The following is a 25,599-nucleotide window of genomic DNA, read 5'->3' on the forward strand; positions in this document are numbered from 1 at the left end:
GATGCCACATCCCTGTGCTTTAACCAGTATGTTTTCTTTATCTACTGGACCATCTATTTCAGATTTTATTTGAAGCAAGTTTTGGCTTGCTTCAGTATGTATTTCATTTTCTATTTATTACCCTCTTTCATTCATGGCAGACAGGCTCTAGAGGTCCTGAGAATGTCTGAAACAAAGAATGCTATAAAACACCTTAGTAACTCTCGAAAATGCTAAATGGACCCTGAATCAAAACTTCAAGTTTCAGAGAACTTACAGCCACTAATGATCTACAAAACAAACAGACAAACCCCACACCTTAGTAACTCTCAACCTTGGATCAAACTACAATATGTTGGAAAAGGTATTACTGAAAAGAGCTTGAAAGGGCAGCCTAAAAGGCAGAGGGTACAAAACATGGGCCATGTCCCTGTAAAGGGGACATGGTTCATAATACTGTGAATCAAGGGGCTGGTTCACAATACTGGTTATGATGTTCAAAACTGTGAATCAAAGAGAGATGCATTATTATATATTTGCTTGTTGCTATTGCTTTTCTGATTAGAAGATACAGAGTCACTTTAGGTAACTTCCATTTAACTTAATATTTATTTTCATTTTATATCCAGGTCACATTTTCTACATTAAAATATAATCATGCTGACTCCCCCCACCCCTACACCCTCAGAGAAAAAAAATGAAGAACTTTACACAACTTGAAAGAAAGATGGAATGCACAGAGAAGTTGCTATTGCACCCAAGTAACAAAGAACACAGAGAGACCAAACAGTAGACATGTCAGAAGTGCATAGAAGACAGCTCAGGGCTCGCAGCAGGAAGGAGGAGGAATTAAAAGACTAAAGCTTTTAAATGCTATCACTTGTGCCACAAGATTACCCTGAAAAGGCAGATAGGTCAGAAAGCAGGACCAAATAGGGGATTTTCCAAAGGCTGCTATCTAACAGAGTTTAAAATATCCATAGATTATATATATAAAAAAATTCCATACACAGAAGAGCTTTCTCTTCCCCACCTTGCCTTTAGCATCTGGTAAACACTTTAGAAACTTAAAACCACTGTTAGCATGTCCAAATGTAGAACCGATATAGGTTTTTCTTTCTTAAAAAATTGTATCCCAACTCTTTCCAACCAACAATTCTATTAATTATTTTACTTATGATTCCTCTGCATGGAAACCCAGTAAGGATCATCAAGACAGGGCATCTCACTACTATCAGATCAAGGCCAGTTGGGCAAAACCTGCACGATTCTGTGTTACTCAGAGGGAGGGAGAACAGTAAGAAACAGGAGTTGAAACTTATCCGTACCAAAGAGGAAAAGGAAACTCCTTTTCTAATCTATTCATTAAACAGGAAACAGCAGGTGGACAGTAAAAACCATCTGCTTAGAGCAGCAGCACAGACCCAGAGGCACACCAAAATCTAAGAACAAGTGCTCAGGAAAGTGTCTTGGCTCTGAGAGGAAGCGTCTTTCAGACCCTATCTTGTCTCTAGTTTGGAGATCAAAGCATTATAACTTCAGATAGTGATACTCTTGAGGGGGTGGACAAGGAAGGTCTGAGAGACCCAAATAATGAGGACACTAGGCAGCTAACTACACCACTATGTACAAATACACACATCAGTAAGAAAACTTCACCTCCAACCCTCAGCTACTTTAAACAAAGCATTGAAGTTCCAGGTTTTCTGAACAGGGGATATTTTAAAGGCTGTTAGCAGTTTAAAACATTGCAACACTGGCACAATATGTTACCTATTCCTTGTTTTTAATTACAGGGTAACACAGTAAACTCCAACACAAAGGTGGGGATGGGGGAGTGCAAAAGGAATAAAGAAAACAGAACCAGTATTTCACAAGAGCATCGAGCCAGCGATGAAGTAGCAGCTAATGCTTCGCAGAGTCTCGAGGGTAGAATTCGCTCAAAGTGCTCTGAGGGATTCTCTTCAGCATTTCTTTGGGGAAGATTCGGAGCAGTTGCCAGCCAATGTCCAAAGTCTCATAGACAGTGCGGTTTTCGTATGGACCTTACAAAAAATTGAGATTAGATGAATAAAGGCCAAGTGCTTCCAACTTCTCAGCATTATTCAAAATTTATTCTGTTATGGAACTAGCACTGTAAGCATGAAGTATAAAAAGAGACACAAAGCAGTTAGGTCTCCCAGGACTGGATGTGACTTAATGTGGAAATGAGGGTCTAGACAATAAGTACCCCTGGGAACCAGAGAAAAGGGAGAAAGCCCACAGGTAAGACGTTCGGCGGCTGTGTGTGTGTGTGTGTGTGTGTGCGCGTGTGTTGTGTGTGTTTAACAACGGGTGGGATCTAAACACACTCCACTGAATAATGGAAACCAGACCCAGAGTTTTGTCCAGAGAGTAGTGAGAAAAGCAGTTTCCCAGGAACACAGGCTGACCTGAAGGAGGCTAGTACAGATACTCAGAAGGCCTTAAATGCCCATTAAGCACCTGAATAGGTCCGTGTGAAAGTTTTCAAACTTGCTATTGCTATTATTATTCTTAATAGCAGAATCATTCTTATCCTGCAAATAAATCTCATTTTTTAACTAAGGAGTTAGAGTGGCTAGAGTTCTGCATCTCTTGTCTACCAGAACAATTTTTATCTTTTTAAGATATTAAGGTTCTGTGTAATTTTTTATTTTTTATTTTTTTAGAAAACCCAACTATCATACGTTCTGGGGATTTTAATATTACTTAAAAAATGTATCACATAAATAGAAAAGCGCACAAATCCTAAGTGTGTAGCTGATGCATTATTCCAAAATAAACACATCGTTTGTAAGTATCACTGAGGTCAAAAATAGAGTTTACCAGCATTAGCAGGGGTGGCAGGGAAGAGAACAAACAAAATAGCTTGAAAGCCCTACACATGCTATGTAATAAAAACCATTATAGACTTTTTAACAGAAGGACAATCAATAAAATTAATACTAAATTTACCCTGGCAATGGCATAGAGAGAGTCAGGGAGACTGGTGAAGATGCTGGCACTAACGGCCAAGGATGATGGGACAAAGGTCTGGACTAGGTCTTGGGACACACAGAGTGGTCAGAGATCAGCAGCTTCAAGATAACCCAGAACTTGTCAAAATACAGGCTCTCTGGCCCCACCCAGATCTACCGAATCAGAATCTGCATTTCAACAAGATCCCTGGTAGATTCAAAAGCATATTCAATTTTGAGAAACACCAGCCTAAATTTTTTTAATAGGAATGAAAAGAGAACAGGATAAGATGTTTTAAAGAAGAACAATGCAAATTAGCAAATATTTGATGACTGGAGAATAAATGAAGAGGGTTAAGAATGCCCAATGCCTGAGCTTGGGCTAACTAGGGTAATGGTCATGCCAGAGGTAGACAGAAATTGAAAAGGGAATTGCTAGGCAGGTGGTCAGTTGGGAAAACACTTTGGTTCTCACCACGCTGAGCCAGAGAGGATGGTGGCATAAACAAAGGCTTCCTAGCTCAAGATGTGGGACTAGAGCTTCAGAAAGAGGGGAAAGGCTCATACACAGGAAGTTAGTCATCAGCACAGGGGAAAAAAAGCACAGAAAGAACAGGTAATTAAGCCTTTGGGAACACTAACAATTAAGAAGCAGGAAGATGAGAAATCAGGAGGATGAAAATAGATGGACAGGAAAAGTCCAAAGCCCCCAAAGCCAGAGGAGAGCATTGCAGAGAGGGTAAGAGGGAGGAGAAGTGGCAATGGAGGCAGGAGAGCAGAAGGCCGGTTCTAAGGAAGAGAAAACACAAGACAGGAGCTAAATAAATGGATAAAGAAATTGAAGGTACCGGGGAAGGAACCAGAGGGCTAAGAACAAAGACATGGCAGGTGGCTGGAAGAACCTCTTCTCTAATGAGAAGGAAAATTGTATGGAGACCAATGTAAATTCTCTCAGACTAGGAAAGAAGTCCTCCTCAAAACTACATATGATGCTGTTTCTATTCATAGGAAAACAGTAATCTTACCCTGAGCAATGAAGTTCCTCTCAAACTTCTGCAGAAATTCCAAGTAAAGCAGATCATCTGACGTAAGGGCTTCTTCTCCAACTACGGCTTTCATGGCCTGCACATCCTTACCAATAGCATAGCATGCATACTAAAGAGGAAAAAAAGGTTTACACGAACAGAGATAAGGTTTTATAAATGGTAACGGTACTCTGGGCTACGTAAGTGTATTGCTGTAGCTATCTTCACAGTATTTCACATGATTTCCAAACATAATTCACATAAAGTTCATATGCAAGTACTGGAAAGACTTTATTATACGTAGTCTCACTAAGAAAGGAGTCTTCAAGCATGCAGTACATAGGCATTACTAACACTCTACAAAAAATACACTCCCTCAATATACCAGTGAGCTTACATTTTGTAGAGCATTTAAAAATCACAACTTACACAATAGGAGAAATCCATCTCTAAATTCTATTCAAAAAAAAATATCTGTGTTATCACTGGGTTTATTTATCATTTCTACTTTAAGGTCAAATGTGTTTTTCTTTAATTATGCTTGGTATACAATCTCAGGACTATAGCAACCAAGGATTTCATAGAATATATACAGCTGTATCCCTTAGCGTTCTGGTGATTGCCTAATATGTTAAACAAAAAATTAGTTAGAATAGTCTTTCAGAAATACTCTATAATTAAGGTTACTAATAAAAACTTAATCGTCTTATGCCTTTTTTATTTAAAAACTACCTCATACAGCATTAGAGGTGGGTTTCAAGCATGTGATTTTTAATCTTTGTCATGAGCAGTTATCCTTATGAAAAAGGCTCTAATGAATGTTTCTGTATTCCACTATTCTATATTATATGTTCTATATTAAAATTCTACTTTGATGGGGGGAGAAGAAAAGTGATATGGAAGAAAGACGAGAGGTATAAGACAGCAGAATGAACTGAGAAAGTATTCATTTCTTTAAACACCATCCTGGAGAAAACATACGTACCAGCTGGTTAGATACATCGGCATGATCCTTTCTGGTCATACCTTCTCCAATAGCAGACTTCATTAACCGCGACAACGAGGGCAGCACATTAATAGGTGGGTAAATCTTGGGTAAAAGGGGAAGGGGGAAAATATTATATTTAAGTACAAAATTCAAGCTTTACTGGTAGTAAAGGAGGATTTTGAAACTCATTTTTATTGCTTAAATTGCATAACACTGCTACATTTGTTTCCTAGATGATTCCTAATATCTTTTCCTGATAAGAAAAGGAAGAAACATTTTACAGGTTAAGATTTCTTTTGAGAATCAAATCCAAAAGGTAAAATCTACAAAATAGTACAAGATTATATTTAAAAACTGAATTTTCAACATCTGCCTATAATATCAAATCCAAATGGTCTTCTGAACTCTGACTCATAAAATCACACATAAAAAGATTAACAATAGGGCTTCCCTGGTGGCACAGTGGTTGAGAGTCCCCCTGCCGATGCAGGGGACGCGGGTTCGTGCCCCGGTCCGGGAGGATCCCGCATGCCGCGGAGCGGCTGGGCCCGTGAGCCATGGCCGCTGGGCCTGCGCGTCCGGAGCCTGTGCTCCGCGGCGGGAGAGGCCACGGCTCTGAGAGGCCCACGTACCACAAAAAAAACAAAAAAAACAAAAAAAAACAACACAATAATTTCACCTAAAAGCTGATATCAGAAGCTGGCATCTATTAAAGAACCAATAAAAAATCTGTTTTTGATTATTGTCATAAAAAAGAATGAAATCTTGCTGTTTGCAGCATCATGGATGGACCTTTAGGGCACTATGCTAAGTGAAATAAGTCAGACAGAAAAAGACAGATACCGTATGATCTCACAAAATGTCAAGCTCACAGATAGAGAACAGACTGGAGGCTGCCTGAGGCAGGGGGTGAGGGGTGAGCAAAATGGGTGAGGGAGGTTAAAAGGTACAAACTTTCAGTTATAAAATGAGTTAAGTCATGGGGATGGAACTTTCAGCATGGTGACTATGTAAGTTAATAATACTGTATCACATATTTAAAGGGAGCTAGAAGAGTGGCTCTTCAAAATTCTCATCACAAGAAAAAAAATTTTGTAACTATGTGAGGTGGTGGATGTTAAGTGGACTTACTGGGGTGATCATTCTGCAACATATACAAATATCAAATCATGACACTGTACACCTGCGACTAATGTAATGTTACGTCAATTATACCTCAATTTTAAAAAATTTTAACAATAAAAGACAAAGAAAAAACTCTGAAAAATCTGTTCTTGTATTAATAACAAAAGTAGATTATACCATTATGGAACAGAAGACCCAAAAAAGTTCTTTGAACAACTCACCCATTTTAAGTCATAATAAAGAAAGTGGAAATTTAATTCTTAATTCTGGCACTTTTTTCCACACCAGGATTTTAGTATTACAGAAATGACAATTTTATAGCCATATTAAAAACAATGCAATTTGATATTTTCTTTTTTTTTTAACATCTTTATTGGGGTATAATTGCTTTACAATGGTGTGTTAGTTTCTGCTTTATAACAAAGTGAATCAGCTATACATATACATATGTTCCCATATCTCTTCCCTCTTGCTTATATTTTCTAAATAAATAATTCCTAAGAGCAAAGTCAGAGTCACTAAAGAATAACTGAAGAATAGATCTGTAGGCTTATAGCATCGTTCAACTGTCAAATACCTGTCTGTTGTGTAGCTGTCTGTCCACATAGATCTGCCCCTCTGTAATATATCCAGTCAAGTCAGGGATGGGGTGAGTGATATCTACCAGAGAAAGACACCTGATGTTAGTTAAAGTGTCCATCTCATATAAACAAAACCACAGGAAGTCAATCTGCGCTACTTAAAATATAAAATATATATATGCTATATAAAATAGTTTGCTGTGATGATGAAAAAGTTCTTTATCTGTGCTGTCCAATATGGCAGCCACTGGTCAAATGTGGCTCCTGAACATGTGAAATGCAGCTAAATGCGACTGAAAAACTTTATTTCAAACTTTATCTGATTTTAATAAACTTTAGAATTTAAACAGCCAAATGTGGCTAGAGGTTACCGTATTGGCCAGTCTAACTTATCTGGCTGCAGCACAGTTAGACATGTGTCGACACAAGTTAAATTAGCTATATTCATAAAAAGTACTATTTCTCCTAGTTATGCTCTCTCTCCCCCAAATATAAATAAAGTTCCATTTTAAACACAAAGCTCATTTGCAGAGATTTGCCAATTTGATGTACACTGAGAGAACATTCTTCATCCATAAGCTATCCCAGAGGGATACACAACATTTCAACATGGAAAATACAGAGAGGCTAAACAAGTTAAGCAACACTACACAGGCAGCACCAAGCAGGTCCCACAGAGCAAGACACCTCTAAGTCTGTTAAATTACAGAGAGTAATTTTGTAGCTGCTTCCTTGGAACAAATCATTTTCACATCAGAGGTAGTATTCAGACTGCCTGGGTTCTAAAGCCGCCACTTCCTAACTGTGACACTTTACCTCTCTGTGCCTCACACGAGAGCATCTAAAAAGTCGCTATGAAGATCAAATGAGTCAAAACTTACAAAACACTTAGAACAGTGCTCAGTTATAATGAGTTATTACTGTTTCTGAAAATATTTTGAGAAAGTGTTTTTAAAAGACTGAGATAAAGATAAAAAGACACTAACATAAGGGGAATGCTGAAAGTCTCACCCGGGGGCTGCTGGGCATACATCCAGGCAGGCACTGCACTGTGCACTTAGACACACATGATAAAACCAAGTAATTTTTAGCAAGTCTTTGATGATCGTTCTATCTCTAGAGTCTCGTGGCATTTACTATCTGTGCTCTATATCTGGCACTTAAGCTACCTTAAATTACTGATGCACATATATTTAAAAAATATCCACCTAGAATGAGTAGCTTACATTAAGTAGAGCCCATAAATCTTTTAAAAATTCATTTCATCTAGACCAGTGTCCTGCAAACAGTAGACAGTAAATACTAGCTAATAAATAAAAATTACAAGAAAATTTTTCTACAAAAGAATAATTATTATGGGTAGTTTTGAAATGAAAAATTTTATTAGAAACAAATCACTAGGTAAGGCAAACTTCTGGAGGATAAACTCTCAAAAGAATTTCAACTCAAAAAGATAGATGGTCTTCTCTCTTAAAATCAAAGTCCTTACAACGATTAGGGATGCTATAATCCAAAGACCCTAAACTTACCATCATTAGGCATGGTGAGAATAGGAATTTGAGTAATAGAGCCACTTCTACCTTCCACTCTACCAGCACGTTCATATATTGTGGCTAAATCTGTATACATGTAACCTGGGAAACCTCGTCGACCAGGAACCTCTTCCCTGGCTGCTGAAACCTGACAGTGAGTCAAGGAGAACAGTATCACATACCAGAAAATGAAAATTAAAGCTTGGTTAGAACACATTTGTTTGAAGAGGCCAAATTACAAAGTTGGAAATATCTTGTTCATTTTAAATATCACCTCTAGAAATGACTAAGAAAAATCTAGCAACATAAATTCAGATTATTCTGCAACAAAAATGTTGACAGTTGGGGACCACAGTTTTCTGCTAAAATCATACTGCCATAACACAAATCTTCAAATAGCTTGCTAGAAGAAAATCTGCTTGCAATCTTATAAATCAAAGGTAGTACATTTTAAAACTAAGAGAACATTCTCAGTTCACAAGATTTACTTCACGTTATGGATCTTGCCAGATTTACATAAGCTAATCCTGAAAAGATCAAAAGGGAAGGAAATACATATATCAGAAATCATCTGATGCATTTTACATACATTATTTAATTTAATCCTCACAACAACCCTATGAGGAAGTTAATGTTATTAACCCCAACTTACAACCGGAATCAAGGGCCAGATAATTTCCCTGGATCACTGCACAAGATAAGAATAGTAATAAATGGTCTTTCTCTTAGAGACAGGCACACTAGAATATATGCATGCATTTTAATCTACAGCCAACAAGAACTGTAAATCATTAAGCCCAACTTCTAACTGCTACTTTGGTTCCTCCAAGAGTATGCTCCAGCAGTGCTACTCAAAGTGTGGCCTGCAGACCAGCTTTTATCAATTTGTAAGGAGATAATGTAGAAAGCAAGATAAACATATAGAAAACTTTAGCGGCAATTTGATAGAATAATTGTCTGTCGAATCTAATACTACTAATAAAAGGGTTTGTAAATTGTTTTTTTTTTTTTTAATTTTCACTTTTCTAATACTTATTTTTACTGCCTTTTAGAAAAGTATTTGTGATGGATGGGAGAAAAGAAGTCCTTCAATGAAAAAACACTGTAGCCGAGTGAGATATGATGATGGATCTTAGGGAATCTTAGGCTAGATATTTATATAGGCTGTCTCTTCAGAAGTCTTCTTCCCTTTTTTGCACACTTAAAAGAGCAAGTAACTCAAAATTTCAGTAACTTGCATTAGAACAAACACCCCACACTTCTGGATGGTAAGTGCTAGAATCTTACATTGTTTCTAAATAATCACTGGGCTTTCTGAAGGAAAAAAAAGTTCTGAAGAGGGTTCTGCCAGAGTGTAGTCTTCACTTATGGAAATAAATAAAAATTTACATCATTAAAAATGAAATTCTTGAAAAGGGCTGAAAACTGACAGTCTGGACAGAGACAGAACTACCTTGGAGAGTAACTGATTAAACAGCTTGCATCATTTACTCTAAGAATCCAGTCTTAATCAATGGAGACAGTGAGAGTATGATAAATAGGCTAATAATTTAAATCTCATCCTCTAATTCAATTAGGTTGACAAAAGTAATATTTTCTTTTCTGATTAATTAAGGTATTCTACTAATATATGAGCAATGCATTTAAAAAAACATGATTTAAAAAAAAAAAAGAAAACTTGTAGAGGGACAAGATAATCCCTGACAAGATAATCCATTTTAATTAAGAAAAAAATTACCTCTCGAAGTGCTTCAGCGTAAGAACTCATGTCTGTTAGGATAACCAATACATGTTTCTCACACTGATAGGCCAGGAACTCGGCCGTGGTTAGAGCCAAGCGAGGAGTGATAATTCGCTCAATACTGAAATGAAACATTAAGTCCTAAGTCACTCAAACAAAAAGGCCAACAACAAAACAAAATGATTCCAGAAATAATAGTACAGTCTCCCTTTTAAAGTTTCACATAAATTGAGGAAGGTTAAGCAATTATTACTTTAAAAGTTCTTAAGTAAGGCAGAGTTCTTTTATGTATTTACAAAATAAGAATTACTTAGTGCTACACAGCTAAATTGATTTATTTTATAAATGCCCCATAATTTGTCAGAACTATATAGTTCTCAAAATTGAGCAAGAAAAGAAGAGAGAGAGAAGGAGAAAGGGAGGAAAGACGTAGGGGCCAGATCTTGCAGGTAAGAGGAAAAGGTAATTTACTGAGTATGGACTGTGTGCTAGGTAACTTATACTATTATCTCATTTAATATGTACAACAACCCTGTGAGACAAGTATTATTTATCACATTTTATGAAAGAAGACACTGAGCTTCAGAACCTAAGTGACTTACCCAAAACCAAGTAACTTGCAAGAAGCAGAGCTGGAATTTAAATACGGTTATCTCATACCTAGGCCTGTGTAGCTTTCACTGTAATGTTCTACCTCCTTAGTGTAAGGTGACATTTTTGACCAGAAGCCTGCATGAACAGGGGGAAAATAGCTCTATTCTTTGTTTACTTACGTTGGGTCGTTGGCCAAGTTCAAAAAGAGGCAGACGTTGTCCATTGAGCCATTTTCTTCAAAGTCAGATTTGAAGAACCGGGCAGTTTCCATGTTTACCTAAATGGCAATGACTTCATCAGTGCTGGGAGAAGAAAAATGCTCAATATTTCTTTCTTTCTTTTTTTTTCCCCCCAATATTTATTTCTGATGAAGGCCAAGCTACAGATCTGCACGCTCCTTCTTTTAAAGGTTCAACTACCCCCAAAACGTTCACAAAAGCCAACAGAGTAAACAGCTTGCTTTGGGCACAAAGGGAATTATTCTTACATTCCATAGTCAAATGCTAAATACTAATCCATGGTTTGCCCAAAATGCCAAGCTGCAACTTCTCCGCCTAGAGATAAACTGAATAATATATGTGCAGTTTTCTACATTGTTCTAATAACACAAGCAATTTTACATTTCATACTAAAACAGAAAAAGATAATACTTACACCCATAGCAGCAAATACGATCGCAAAATTTTCCTCACTGTAGTCCACTACATCTTTGGATTTTTTTACCAAACCAGCCTGGCGACAGATTTGAGCTGCAATCTGATGAGGAGTACAAAAGAACTAAGTTAAAATCTAAAATAATACTTCTACAACAAAATAACTTTTACCCTAAACTTTGGGGAACTGTAATCATAAATGAAACTGGGTTGTCTTAAAGGGCTTTACTCAATAAAACTATTTTGTAATTTTTGCAGATTTCTAAAAGTAAGGAAGAAGTCAGATATGTGTGGATGAAGAGTCAATGTAATTGGATTATATAAACAGTAACATTGGGTATTTACCTTGAAAATCCTATATTTGGTTTCTCACTAAGAGTGAAGCACTCAGAAATTCTTTCTTCTTGAATTTCATACCAAACAGATTCTAGTTCTCACCTCATTGTGCGGTAAGCCAGCAGCAGAGAAGATAGGAATTTTCTGCCCCCTAGCAATACTGTTCATGCCATCTATGGCCGAAATGCCGGTCTGAATCATCTCCTCTGGATAGATCCGACACTGAGGATTGATTGGCTGGCCTAATACATTTCCAAGAGGGAAAATTTTACTATGTCTCTACATTAAGACTACAACCATACAAAGCATATAAAGCATTTCTTTCTACTCTTAAAAAATCAGTTATTTTTGAAATCTGAAACTGTTTAAATATTTTTTTCCATTAATCTTTTGTAGATTCACAAATTACATGGTAGTAAAGTGAAATGTAAGGTATAGCAAATAAGAGAGAAATCCTAATTTCAAAGCCATTATGGCTTTTACATTTCAGATATATCCTGGTGATATTTTACAATAAATAAAATATAAAATTTTAAGATAACCTCTAGGAAAAATAAATTTATTAAATAGTAAACAAAAAATAATTAATCAAACATGGAATACGTTGGTTATCTACTTAAAGTATAAAAATCACCCTTTATCTGACAAAGGTATAAGATAGATAGATGCTATTTTCCCCAAAACACAGAAATCCATTTTCTGTCCCTACCCATGATATCAAGGAAGTCTTCAGCCAGTACAACAGGACCTCTGTCGATGGGTTTTCCTGATCCATTGAACACCCGACCTGTTAAACAGTAACAAGACAGTACAGAGTGGACAATGACTCAAATATTCATAATCTTTACAAAGACTTCACGGAAATACATTAAAAAGGAAACAGATCTCTGCTCAGAATGAATAATAATATCCGTTTACCAAGCATATCCTCAGACACCGGCGTTCGGAGAATATCCCCAGTAAACTCACAGGATGTCTTCTTGGCATCTATACCTGAAGTCCCTTCAAACACCTATCAAGAAAGAAAAGTAAACAGAAGGGCATAAGAAATTTAGATCATAAGCGCTTAAGATTTATTTGTCAGCCCTTATAAAGTCAAATACATCAATGTACATACTACTTTTAGTATTATGAATAAAGAAGTGTTCATGGTGGACGATGAACCAAATTGCCAGCCTCTTAACCAAGGTCATGCCTGCAGGCCAAATCCATGAAGCAAGCTAAGAATGGTTTTCACATTTTTAAAGGATTGTTTTTTAAAAAAAAAAAAGGAAAAAAAAAGCGTAAGAACATGCAACAGAGACCTTAGGCAAAACCCTCACAAAGCCTAAAAAATTTACTATCTGGCCCCTTACAGAAATTCTGCCGACCTCTGCTCCAGATCTACTTTTTAGAGCAATATGTTATTTGAGAAAACCGGCACTTCCTATAATCAGTAACATTAAAAACTAGGCATTATCAGAGACAATTTAAAGAAGGAGACTCAGATCTTGTTTTGGTTTCAGCCCATAAGCTCTGAATTCTACTTTTCATCTCTCTCCTTCTATGTGACTATCTGTTTCATTTTATCCATTAAAATTTTTTCTTTTAAAAGCCATTTTACCAGTGGAGCTATTGGGCTAGAATGGATATTGGTGGCTGGCATTTAGCAAGAAAACATGAAAAAATACTTTTCTTCCCTCATAGCCAGTAAAGAGTCAGGTCCCTAGCTTAAGATTTTTCATGGTCGTGATGGTGCAAAAGCAATACACATTCGGTAGAAATGGTACTTCAAAACAATCACATGAGATATTTAACATTTTATTATAAAATAGGCTTTGTGTTATATGGTTTTGTGCAATTGTATGCTAATATAAGTGTTCTGAGCACCTTTAATGTAAGCTAAGCTAAGCTATGATGTTCGGTAGGTTCTGTGTACTAAATGCATTTTCAACTTACAATATTTTCAGCTTATGATGGGTTTATCAAGATGTCACCCCACCTATAAGTTGATGAAGATCTGTATACTTATGTGATAATTACCAGAAAGAACTACTGGTGTTTCTTATGTTTGTTGTGATCAGAAAAACGTTCAACTGGCCAGGTTTTGAAAGTGATGCTTACCTGAACCACTGCTTTGGAACCACTAACTTCTAAAACTTGCCCACTCCTCTTTGTGCCATCAGGTAGTGTTAAGTGCACAATCTCAGCATATCTGGGAAACTAAATAGGAAAAAAATAAAGGCTCAATAACCAACATTTTAAAAGCTCCTCAAAATACTCTATATGCTTCTATGTCTTTCACAGCATGTATGCACATGCAGACCCCATACCTCCCCAAAGCACACAGGTATACATCCAGAGTTTAGAATATCCTCAGGTAGTTTAAGTCCTTAAAACACTTATCACTGGCACATATACTGGCAAACGCAACATAAGGTACAGAGGGAAGGATCTTAAACCTATGAAACCACAGCAATTAAATTCCTTCCTTCTGTGTATATGTTTTTAAGCTTTGAGACTACAGAAAGTTAAAAAACTATGTTCCCACTACTCAGAAATGATGTTTGCTTCTGGGCTGTGTAATCACCTTGTGCTTTGGGAGGACAGGAATAAAATGCAACTAAACAATAAAATAATTACTATTATAATAAATAATGCTAATATTCCCTCCTCAATCTAATTCTCCTAACCAGAAATGTATTCCTCTAATCCATTTTTAATATTTTAAATTGCATGTTTCCAAAAATATACTGTAGTGTTTCACTTACCTAAATGATAACATACTAAATATACCATCCTGCAACTCGTTTTTTTTTCCCACTTGACCGTATGTTTTGGATCTGTCATAGTAGTATTTACCTTATTTTATTAACATAATCTTTTGAAAAATGCATCCCTACTTTGTGTGATGTGAAGGAAAACATCTGCCAATGCATCCGTGAATCAACACTGACTGTAGGACACTTGATTCTGGAGATGCTAATACGAATAAACGGGCATCTAGAATCAATGTTAGAACAGATATAGTTAAAACCAAGTGACACTACATTTTATTCAGCTGTTCTTCTACCACTGGTGTTCAAGGCTGTTCCAAATTTATACTACTACAAACATGTTGCAATGGACATTCTCACAGGTGGGCCCAAGTTTCCCTAAGGTATCTGGTTACCTAGTGGTGGGCTATAGGCTGTGTCCATTTTTATGTGAAATTACTCTGCAAAGGAACCTTTTACTTTACAAACTCCCTAGTAGTATAGATAAGTATCTTTTCCCTACATCTTTGCCAATCTTATATTATTAAACTTTAATTTTTACCATTTTGATAAAATAAAAAATAGTATCTTTCAATTTGCATTTTCCTGATTCTACTAATATTGAGCATCTTTTCATGTTTACTGACAGTTCAGACTTCATTTCCTATAATAGCCTTATTAATATCTTTTCCTCGCTTTTCAACTACATCTGCTTTTTCTTATTTACTTTTAGATAAGTTTCATAGATTCAGAGTATTAATCCTTTTGCGAATATCTGCTCCCAGTCTTTCTTGTCTTTTAATTTTGTTTATGGTATACTATCATACAGAAGTTTTTGCAATAAAATGACTTGTTTTCCTTTATGGTTTGTGTCTTTTGTGTAGGAAAACCTTCCAATCTGAAGTCATAAAAATGGTTTTCTATAGTCTTCTGATAGGTTTCTCATGTTTTGGTCTTTAATCCATCTGGATTTATTTTTGGTACGTAATTTTATTTTTCTCATTTTTATTTTTATTTTTTCATACAGGAAGCCAAATACCCCAACAATATTTACTGAGTAGCACAAATCAATTTGTGCTACAAGTAGCACGACTTGTAATGTAGCCTTTATCATTTACCAAGTCAAATTCTCAGGTGTGAGAAGAGTTGGTTTTAAGAATCTTAACTTTGCTCCACTGAAATATCTGCTTACTCCCTCACCAAATTTTTATTCTTACTCTATTTCTAACTGATTTTGTTACCTGGAGAGCATCAACATATTTTCTATTCTGAGCCTTTTCATTCATGAACGTGGAATCTGCACTTATTTGAAGTCTTCCTTTATGTCTTTCAGCAAAGTTTCACAGTTTTTTGTAAAAAGTTCCTAATTATTCTAGTAGTTACTTCTGGCATACAAAACACTACTGATTTCTATAGACATCATCTGCATCCAGCAACACTGTTTCACACCATTGTTTCTAATAGTTTGTCCACTGAATGACTTGTGTTTTCTGTTTAATTAATCATACTACCAAGAAATGACGACAGCTGTGCCTTTTCCTTTTTAACCCCTTTATCCCCTAATTTCTTTTTCCCACAGCATTGGTTAGGGTCCAAGCACAAAGACAGAACAAAGATGGATAGCGGTGGTGACAACAGGTGTCCTCATCTTGTTCCTGATTTAAATGGGAATGTTTCTAGAGTCTCTCCTTAAATACGCTGTTTGCTGTAAGTTATGGTGGTTATCCTTTAAGATGTTTTAAAAGTTTGTTCTATCCCTTATTTCTAAGACCTCCTTCTTCTTTTGTTTTGTTTTTTTTTAGAAACAAGTAATTTTATCAGATACATTTTCTGTATTTACTGAGAAGAGCGTAAGCTTTTTCTAGCTTAATCTATGAATGACCTGAATTATACTGACATTTGCTAATATCAAATCATCTTTGTATTACTGGGATAAATTCTACTTTGTCATAATTCTGTTGATTTTTTTTTTCTTTTTTTTGTGGTATGCGGGCCTCTCACTGTTGTGGCCTCTCCTGTTGCGGAGCACAGGCTCGGGACGCACAGGCTCAGCGGCCATGGCTCACGGGCTCAGCCGCTCCGTGGCATGTGGGATCTTCCCGGACCAGGGCACGAACCCGCGTCCCCTGGATCGGCAGTCGGACTCTCAACCACTGTGCCACCAGGGAAGCCCTGTTGATTTTTTAAAGTATATTTTTGCTAATATCCAATACATGAGAACATTTTTATTTAGAATTTTGGAATCTGTGCTTGTGAATGAGATTAGCTACACTGTTTCTTTTCTGATACTATCCTTTGCCAGGTTTGGAAATCAAAGATGCGCTACCTTCAGAAAATGAGTTGGACAGCAGTCTCCATCATCATCTATTCTGATACAATTTGTATAAAATTATCCATTCCTTGATACTATCTGTATGCCTTAAGTTAAAAACAGGAGCCAAAAACTAAAAACAAACAAAAAACACTCTTAAATCTGGTGGTATAAAGCCATTCTTACAACTACATAAACTTTTTTCCTCAGCTGGAGTTATACCCCAAACAAACATTCAATAAAACCTTTTCAGCTTTCTTAAAATTACTTCCTCCAAGATGTTTTCTAAGTCCTTCCCATTATTGACTCTCATAGCATCCTGCACTCACCCTTCATAGCACTTAACAATTAGACATTTATGTATTTGTATTGTGTATTTTTGGTGCTGAGTTCAGCACTTAACATAGTTGAAGCATGAATATTTTTAACTGTTTTTGAAAATATATTTACTAATATAAAAGCTTCATATTTTTAAAATATGAGTCAAAAATTTTATCCAATAGAAAATATATAAAAAAGAAGAAATAAAGGACAAAGAAGCAAATAATGCTTTCAATACTTCCTCAAAAAATAAAAGTGTATGCTTCATCCTTTCACAAAATATTAACGGGCAGCTGCCTAAACCTTGTACAATTTGTATACTGAGGCTTTGAATCAAACTGCAGACTAGTATGAAACTGTGGCCAGGAGGAAGCTATATGCTTAATCTTGCAATTAATTTGTATAGGTAACTTGTCATGCACAAAAATATCTTAGTGATAAAGCTGAAGAGACAGTTCACTTTGCCCTTTCTTTTAAGAAATGTTTTTCAATTTATTTTCTGCTTCCAGAGGGCCACATGCCAAACATACTTCTGTCATTACTTCTCTCAACAAACTAATAACTGTGTACCTTTCCCCCTGATCCACTCCCAACAACAACCAATGCAGAATTACTGTTCTACAGAGCATATTATACAAATTATCTCTGAAGATATTTTAATCACTGAACTCAGGCAGGAGGCTTCACCTAGGGTGAGGTCTATTCAATTACAGACTATATTCTATGCCTCTTTTTCTAAGATAATTCTTATGTATAGGTGTGGCTAAAAAAAACCCATGTAACTAAAGCATCTTTCAACAAACTGAATAAGTAAAAACTATTCTCTGCTTATGGTTTTAGTCACTGTTGAGATAATCTGTTGTTTATTCATTACTTGAATACCAGTATCAGGCCCTCAAAGACAAAAGTAACATTGTTTACTCACTCAAAGACCTTAAAATTTAGTAGAGAAGACAAAAATGTAACAAGTAGTTATAACACACTAGTCTATGACAAGAGCCACAAGATACTGTATATCTAAATATACTACAAGTCATAAAACACACAAATATTACTGTTGTTTTCCTAATAAACCTGTGAGGTATGATTAACAAACAAATAAAATTTTAAATTTTACAGACAAGGGACTCAAAGCCACAAACAGAGTCCACAACAGATCCAGTACTAGAATCCCATCTTCTGACTTCTGACCTAAAATTCTTGTCTCCATATAGCACTGACATTCCGACCAAGGAATGGCTTAAAAAAATCATAACAAAAGACTTAAAGTGTACTAAACAGTACTTAATACTATGCTTTTAACTTCATAAATGGTTAGACGATAATGATAGTGGTATTACCTTAACATGATCTAAGATCACTAGTGGACCATTAACTCCTGATACTGTCTTGTATGCTGGAAAGAAACACAAAAGAGTCAGTTCTTGTCAAACAGGACAACAGTCTAAATGATCTCTCTGGTATTACCAAAAAACCCCTCTCTCTATCATATCTATTATATGGAGCACTCAGAAAGTATGAAAATTTTCACCGAATTTATAAAATATGCCTGCATCTGTACAACTTCTCATAATCCTTCATCAAACCAAAAACATTTTTAATTCTTACTATAAGTCACATTGTTTCAAGGACCCAGGATACAAAAACAAAGGTAAAGACGGAGAGTTCCCACAAGAGTTCACAATTTTATATGGAGAAGGGGGAGGGAGGTAAGGGCTCTACCAGAGGTGTGCTGAGGGTGTGTGGGAGCACAGGAAAGACGCTGCAATGGTCCTTAGAAAAGAAAAAGCTTTACAGAAAAGGTAGCACTTAGCAAAGTAGATAGAGAAGAAGAAGGGAATCCGTAACTTTAAGCAGAAGTGACAAAACTCACAAAAGAAATCTGACAAGATGTAGTCTGTTAAGATAAAATGCCATGATTAAATAGTATCATAAAAACTACGAAAAAAAAGAGTTTATGAAGGCGGATGGAATTAAAGGCCAGAGATCACATAAGCATCCTTTAAAGAAAAAAAAAAAGTCAAACGTTACTGTCATTGTAGAAGCTTATATTTTCTACTGCAAATTATGCCCTAGCAACAAACTACCCAAATCTCTCATTTTAGAAAGGAGGTAGCTATCATTGAATTGTATCACACCTACCTACATGCCGAGTATAATGAATGGTAATCAAGTATAAATCAGAACACTCAGGAAAGCAATTCTAACAATGTCAGAATTAACTAAATTTCATAATCAGAAAAGCTGAAAACACAAATGAAATAAGTGTTTACAAGACCTAAAATAATGTGTAAGAAGCTGTCAGCCAACTGGGAATTTTTCACTTGCTTGATTTCTTATGATGTCTTAGACAGAAATTTCTGAAATGAATGTAGACTCCCAAGAATGAGGAAACCATTTAATAACCAGTCTGTCCATTCAAGGGGCTTCAGAATTTAAAAACATAATTTCTTTAGCCAGGAAGCAAGTGCCCTGGTAGAAACACTGAGACAGGGCAGGCAAGCACTGTCAGGAACCCTAGTCTTTCATACTGAGGACCTTTAAATCCTCACACCAAATATTTGCTTGAATACATTTGCAATTGTAATGATCAACAGAGGCCCCTAATTACTTTTTTTTTCCAACCTTAGATAAAAAGCAAGTCACAAATTTTAAATGTTAAGCTACTTGAATGGATGGCAATGTAAACAAATTAATCATGCCTCCAAGATTATTAGAAATATCCCAGTTGTCACATATTCTGCTACTTTTATGTTAATCCTCTCCATTGTTTTAAAATAATCTAATACTCTTAAAAATAAGTCCTACCCCTAAAACAATTTCTTCATTGTTCTCATTTTATTTTTATTTTTGGCCTCGCCACACGGTTTGCAAGATCTTAGCTCCCCAACTGGGGATTAAACCCACGCCATGGCAGTGAAAGCGCCGAGTCCTAACCACTGGACCGCCAGGGAAGTCCCTCACTCTTCTCATTTTAAAAGAATCCACATATTGTTTTTCAATTACTTTCTAAAATTGCTATGTGGATATGCAAAGTGAACTACATTAGAAACATGTTTTCTTGGCACACAGGTTTTAAAACTATAGAAACAAAGACCTTTTCAAAACCAACAGCTGGGAATGGGAGTAGGGAGTAGGGAGTGGGCCAGTGGAGGTGTGGGAATTCAGTTTTGAGATTTACAGGCAACTGTTTTGAATAAAATGTAACATCAGTAAAATGCTTCAGATTCTGAAATTCTCTTTACTTTCCGGACAAGATTTGCATCTCCTTTGAACTTTTAACCTCTACAACAATGATCCTTAAGAATCTCATGTTTAAATTCAAGCTCATTCAAATTATGAAGTTTTGCCAGTCACAAGGCAAAAAGCATGACCAAGAAAAAAGAAATGCTAGTCATTGCTTTTCCTGGAAACAGTGAATCAAGTTGAATCAAGTTGATTTCAACTATAGAAGGCAAGATTCTACTTCAACAAAAGCAGTCTCTAAATTTGCAACAATGTATGTAGCCTTTAAAAAAGCTAGTAACCACTGGAATTAATTAATAACAAAACTACCGACACACATTTAAAAAGTACTTGTCAGGAATTCTTTTTTAAACTCCATAACAGGTCTATAAGCCTAACAAATATTATTCCAAGTTTTACAAGAGAAAAATGATTCTCAGAAATTAAGTAACTTGCCTAAGGATCTGAACTTACAGTCTGCCTCCAGTCATTTTTTCTTTGACTCTGCGCTACAGCTCAAATTCTAAAACTGAACTGGTCAGTTTTTGTGGTCTGAGGCACTCTTGTATCATTACTGAAAAACAACCTTTCTCCAGTGGAGTGTAGCCACTAGAAAAGTTAAAGCAGGAAAGGAAGGAACTAATGGAGATGCTTCAGCAGTTTTCTGTCACTGGAAAGCACAAGGAGACCATTTCAGGTACAAACCAGAGGTTAAGCAACATGCTTGGTTTAAATTAAAATGGGATGCAAACTAAACTAATAAATGTTATAATCCAAACTAAATAAAAAATATTACCAAACGAAACTGCTTCACACTTTACAGAGCATCTTCAGATAGGTTACCTTTTCAGTTTCACAAAACACTGGGAGGTAAGCAAGGCTGATAGATCTACTCCACACTTAAACTACATCTATGAGAAATCTGTTATTAAATGGAAGAGTCAGGATTAAAATTATTTTTGTTTGTTTGTGGCCCCCCCCACCACCAATTCTAAGTTTATACTCTATGACCCTTAGTCTCCAGTATAACTTAAAAATATGGAGATAACACAGTTCCTAGCACTTGGACTACAAATAGGGAGTAGAAAACAGTTTATATACAAACTATAGCTCCTTTCCACAACAGTAAAACTACTTGGGGGGAACAAGAAGAGAAAATAATATCAAATACCACCTTTTATCTCTCAACAATATTTACCCAGCTTTTCTCACCATTAGTATTAACAGTCCAAAGCAGAGACAACAATTTAGATTAAAGCTGCCAAAGACATAAAGCTGCTCTTCAAAAAGTCAATACCCACTCACAAATTACATAAATATTTCTGTTTAGAAACAATAATGACCACTCTTCTCTTGAAAATTTCAAATGAAGAACTTGGGTCTGCAGGGGATGATTAGAACTTCTGAAAACATGTTTACATCTTTGATCCTGAATATTTATGAAGACAATAAATATTTATGGAGTAACATTTAAAACCCAAAATCTACAAAGATTTTAAGAAGCACATATTTTGTTAGATGACATCCTCTTCCTCCCATAGGATATGAGATTGTTCAACAGAACTAACACTACTTAATGATTGTGAAACTTTCAAAGAGAAAATTCGACAGTCATTGCACAATAAGAGATCTAGTCCTTCAGCCTCCACCTTATAAGCAAAACAAAACCGGAACAATCATCTTCTATTGTGCAAGAAAAGTAAAGACCCACACTTTGCAGTGGGCAAGGAGGGAGAGGTTCTGGAAAAAGGCAGGCCGACCATTCCTTTACTGGACTTTTCACTGAGGCTAACTCTGCTTTATGACATAAGAAACTAAGATTAGTTGATCTAGGATCTCAAGAACAAAGGAGATTATCTAATCCAAAACGTTTAACATCCAAAAGTTCTTCGTATATTATTGAACCTTGCTCAAAGTTTAAAAGGAAATCAAGTTTTCTTTCATTGTGACTTTAGAAATTCAACTAATGTGCTCAAGATTATTTCAAGCCTGCATATCTCATTTTCCATCTCTTGTTAACGGCCCCAGGATCCAATTTGTACAGTGGAACTGCCAATATTCCATTCCTTTGTTCAAAAAGCACACATTAAATAACTATAACTTTTTACCTAGGATGGTAACATCGATCTTTAATCAGAAAAATTAAGAAGTTAATATTTATTCAGAAGCAATTAAAAGTGTTAACTAGAATCAAGAATGTGGCAATATAGGAAAAAGATGACATTCAAATGCAGTTAGCTGTTAGCCTAAGTATGATATCATTTGTGCTTTTTAGAATAACCCAGACACAGAAGTGAAACTCAAACTAAGTACCCCAACTCCCTACTCTGGTTCCATCCACATTAAAGATCCATATACTAAACTATTAGAACAAGGGGTTTAAATGCAAGTTATACAATTACAAAACACAATGTTTCTATGTGCTAACACTGCGCTAGGCACTGAGGATACAAAAAGGAGTCCTGAACCCTAAAGTTTCAGTTTTAAGCATTATGTCGCAACAATGTTGTCAGGAGGAATCTCATCTGGAGAAGTTCTTCAGTCACTGGCTAAGCACACACAGAATGTTGAGAAATCATACTCATCTCCCTTAAGGGTTTACAACCTCCATCATGGAGTACTCTTTAAACTATGTTATTATTTCAATTGATACTCTGAGTTGAGATTGAGTGAATATATGGAAAAATGACTACTGCCCCTTATAATCTTTTCCTAGAAGCACCACTAATGTCTATCTGTTCTACCCAAAGAACAGCAAAGCATACAAATGCAATTCATAAAAGAGTATTTGTAACTGTTAGGCACAAATTTATTGTCATAAGAATGCAACATCTGTCAATTTCTTGAAACATTCAGCTCATGTAAACTCTCAACAAGCACTCTCTAATGCAAATAATTCCCATTATAGAAAGCACATGGGGGGGGAATAAATTAGGAGTTTGGGATTAAAATATATATACTACTATACATAAAACAGATAACCAACAGGGAACTACTGTATAGCACAGGGAACTATACTCAATATCTTGTAATAATCTCTAATGGGTAAGAACCTAAAAAAGAATATATATACATATATAATATATATAACTGAATCACTTTGCGGTACACCTGAAACTAATACAACGTTATAAATCAACTATATTTCAATTTAAAAAAAACACATCTCTGCAAACCATAGAATCAAGTCTTTTCTTTCTTCCTTACACTGCAGTGCTGCCACATGACCTGACCCACTGACTGATGAGGATGGGATTAGTCAGGCAGGAGAGCGCTCAGACTAAAACCCTTCATCTGAAATTCTTGTTAACCAATGAGCCACCCACAAAGAGGTACTGTGGCAATTAACCGGTGCAAATACAGTCTCACCACGTTGGAAAACATCAGGTGCTTTCCTAAGTTTTAAAGAGTCTACTTCCAGTGCTCATCCCCGGTTCCTAAGGAAACTGTGAAGAGGTCTGATGCTACACAATTTTATTGTTTAGTCATCAAGAACCATTTCTTTCGAAACTGCTGAACAGTCCACTTAAGCCTGGTTTATTAAGGTCTTTTTACAATCACAACACTTAAACATGCTTATGCATATGCTTTGCATATTTGCTAAATAATATGGGCAAAGCTTCTTGTCTTCTCCAAGATAGCCTTGCAATCAAATTAATGGCAGAAAAAGGTCCAGCAAGAATTAAGAAACCTGGAATTTTCCTGCTCTGCCAGTAATTAGGGGTCTAAAGCCTGGCAAGGCCTGTCCCTTTCAGAACCTTAGGCTTCTCACTGTAAAATGAGAGGGTTAGACTAGATGACCCGCAGGGTACTTTTCAGCTCTAGCTTTCTCTGATATCTAGGTGTCCTCCTGCGGAGCAGCTTCTCCACTGAACAACATTTCCCTCTGGCTGTGGGCCTGACCTCCATCCACGAAAGGCCTGAGCACGTCAGCGATGACACTACACCGTCCCCCTCGGCAGGATCTGAGGTCCTGCCCTGAGGTCCACACCCGAGGCAGGGGGAAGGGGAGGGGCGGTTCCCTCGACCCCTGCAGATCCAAATGAGGTCAGCAGAAGATTAGGATAAGAGTGGCAAGAAGTGGCCTTCGCTCAGAGACAGGAAGCAAGCGCCTGAGCATGCTCCAGCCTCGGGAAACTGGAGAGCACCGGTGGAGCAACAGCCAGGAGACCACCAACCCAGGAAAAAGTTCCCGTTGGTGCTCTTCCCCTTAGCCCACCCCTGGCACGGAAAATTAAGGTACACTCAAATCGCCTACTAGAGAGAGACGTCGGAGTACGGGGACGCGAGAGGGAAAAACAATCCCCTCATCCCACCCCTCTGGCTAAGCAGGTGAGTGGGAGCAAGGGGCTGGGCTAAGAGCAAAGACAGGATTCGTCTTGCTCTCTGATACTCACTGAGACGAGGCTGGGAGAGGTAGTTCCGGCTAATTGCCAGCACCTGTTCTCGAGACCCCACCACGGGCCCACTGGTGGATACGGGAAGCTCAGGCGCGGCCCCGTTCACGATGCCCCGCATCGCTCGCAGCGCCATCTTGTCTCCTCCGTCCCGACTGGCCCAGCAGCGGCGCCGCGCAGGCGCAGATATAGCTGGTGCAGCCCGCGCCCCGCTCCGCCCATGCGCGCTGAGGAGTCCCCGCCCACTGAGCTGCACCCGACCCGCGGCCTCGTGACTTGGGCTCCGCGTAGGCGGGGCTAAACCCGAGCCCTCCGCGAGAGGAGCTGACCAGCGTGCTGGGAGGAGGACGCCGGGCCAGGGAGAGGGATCCAGAGAAAGGCAAGAGTTAAGGGAGAAGGAGAAGAAAGGAGGGAGAGGGAAGGAAGGCAACTTCGTGCAGGAAAACTTCAGCGGCATTTCATGACATTGAATGAAGAGAACTCAAGTTCTAAAAAAGCACTTTGAAAGACAGAATCTAAAACCTCTTCTAGTGGATATTAACATGGGGAACCGTGTGCCATCATTTCTCTCACTTTATCATCTTCCTTTCCAATACATTCACTCATGTGTCCCTTCAAAAAACATATATTGGACTGTTTTAGGGTGGTGGTAGTAGTGTGAAAGACAAAGTGGGATGTGTTTGAAAACTATTTGAGGGTTAGAACCGATGCAAGAATGATTAGCTGGCTGTGGAAGGTGTCGATCCAGGCTTGGGTCCTGAGTGATTGGTTGATTGTGTTGTTGTTTACCGGGTAGAACACAGAGAAGGAAGTGAGGAATTTTGCTGGTGGTAGAGGAGGAAAAGAGAAAAGCTAATTGTCTGGGGATGTGTTAAGTTTCCTGTGGAATATTCAGAATGAGATTTCTATTCAACTAAATAGGTAACTATCCCAGGAGAAGCTATCTGGGCTAAGTCAAGATCAAAATTTATAACTTATCACCATGTTAGTAATATGAAAATAGAAGAGATAAGCCAGAGAGTGTGTGATGTATTGTGGAAGATATTAAAGGCCAACTTTTAAGAGATCGCTAAGGTGA

The 25,599-nt window shown here is 37.1% G+C and overlaps 1 protein-coding gene across 1 annotated transcript; it reads right to left on the reverse strand.

Annotated features, from left to right (window-relative positions):
- Positions 1-1,748: 1,748 nt before the first annotated feature.
- ATP6V1B2 (ATPase H+ transporting V1 subunit B2) lies at positions 1,749-24,691 on the reverse strand. The gene is made up of 14 exons (XM_004270617.3): positions 24,522-24,691; positions 18,240-18,295; positions 13,636-13,734; positions 12,451-12,544; positions 12,242-12,319; positions 11,635-11,774; positions 11,198-11,299; positions 10,723-10,820; positions 9,947-10,070; positions 8,206-8,356; positions 6,673-6,755; positions 4,968-5,072; positions 3,983-4,112; positions 1,749-2,024 (listed from the first exon to the last, which is right to left on the reverse strand). Exons 1-14 carry the CDS (start codon positions 24,655-24,657, stop codon positions 1,885-1,887), a joined length of 1,536 nt encoding a protein of 511 aa, XP_004270665.1. The 5' UTR covers positions 24,658-24,691; the 3' UTR covers positions 1,749-1,884.
- Between the last annotated feature and the right edge of the window lie 908 nt (positions 24,692-25,599).

The sequence above is a fragment of the Orcinus orca genome, chromosome 6 (genome assembly GCF_937001465.1).
Source record: "Orcinus orca chromosome 6, mOrcOrc1.1, whole genome shotgun sequence".
Classification (NCBI taxonomy): domain Eukaryota; kingdom Metazoa; phylum Chordata; class Mammalia; order Artiodactyla; family Delphinidae; genus Orcinus; species Orcinus orca.

Bases quoted from the DNA above. Each gene is read 5' to 3' on its own strand.
- ATP6V1B2 (XM_004270617.3), bottom strand. From the start codon at position 24,657: ATGGCGCTGCGAGCGATGCGGGGCATCGTGAACGGGGCCGCGCCTGAG. The intron at 12,545-13,635 runs GTAAGCATCACT...CTTTCTTGATAG, and splicing joins GTTCCAAAGCAGTGGTTCAG to GTGTTTGAAGGGACTTCAGG. The intron at 11,300-11,634 runs GTGAGAACTAGA...ACTCCTCATCAG, and splicing joins CTGGCTTACCGCACAATGAG to ATTGCAGCTCAAATCTGTCG.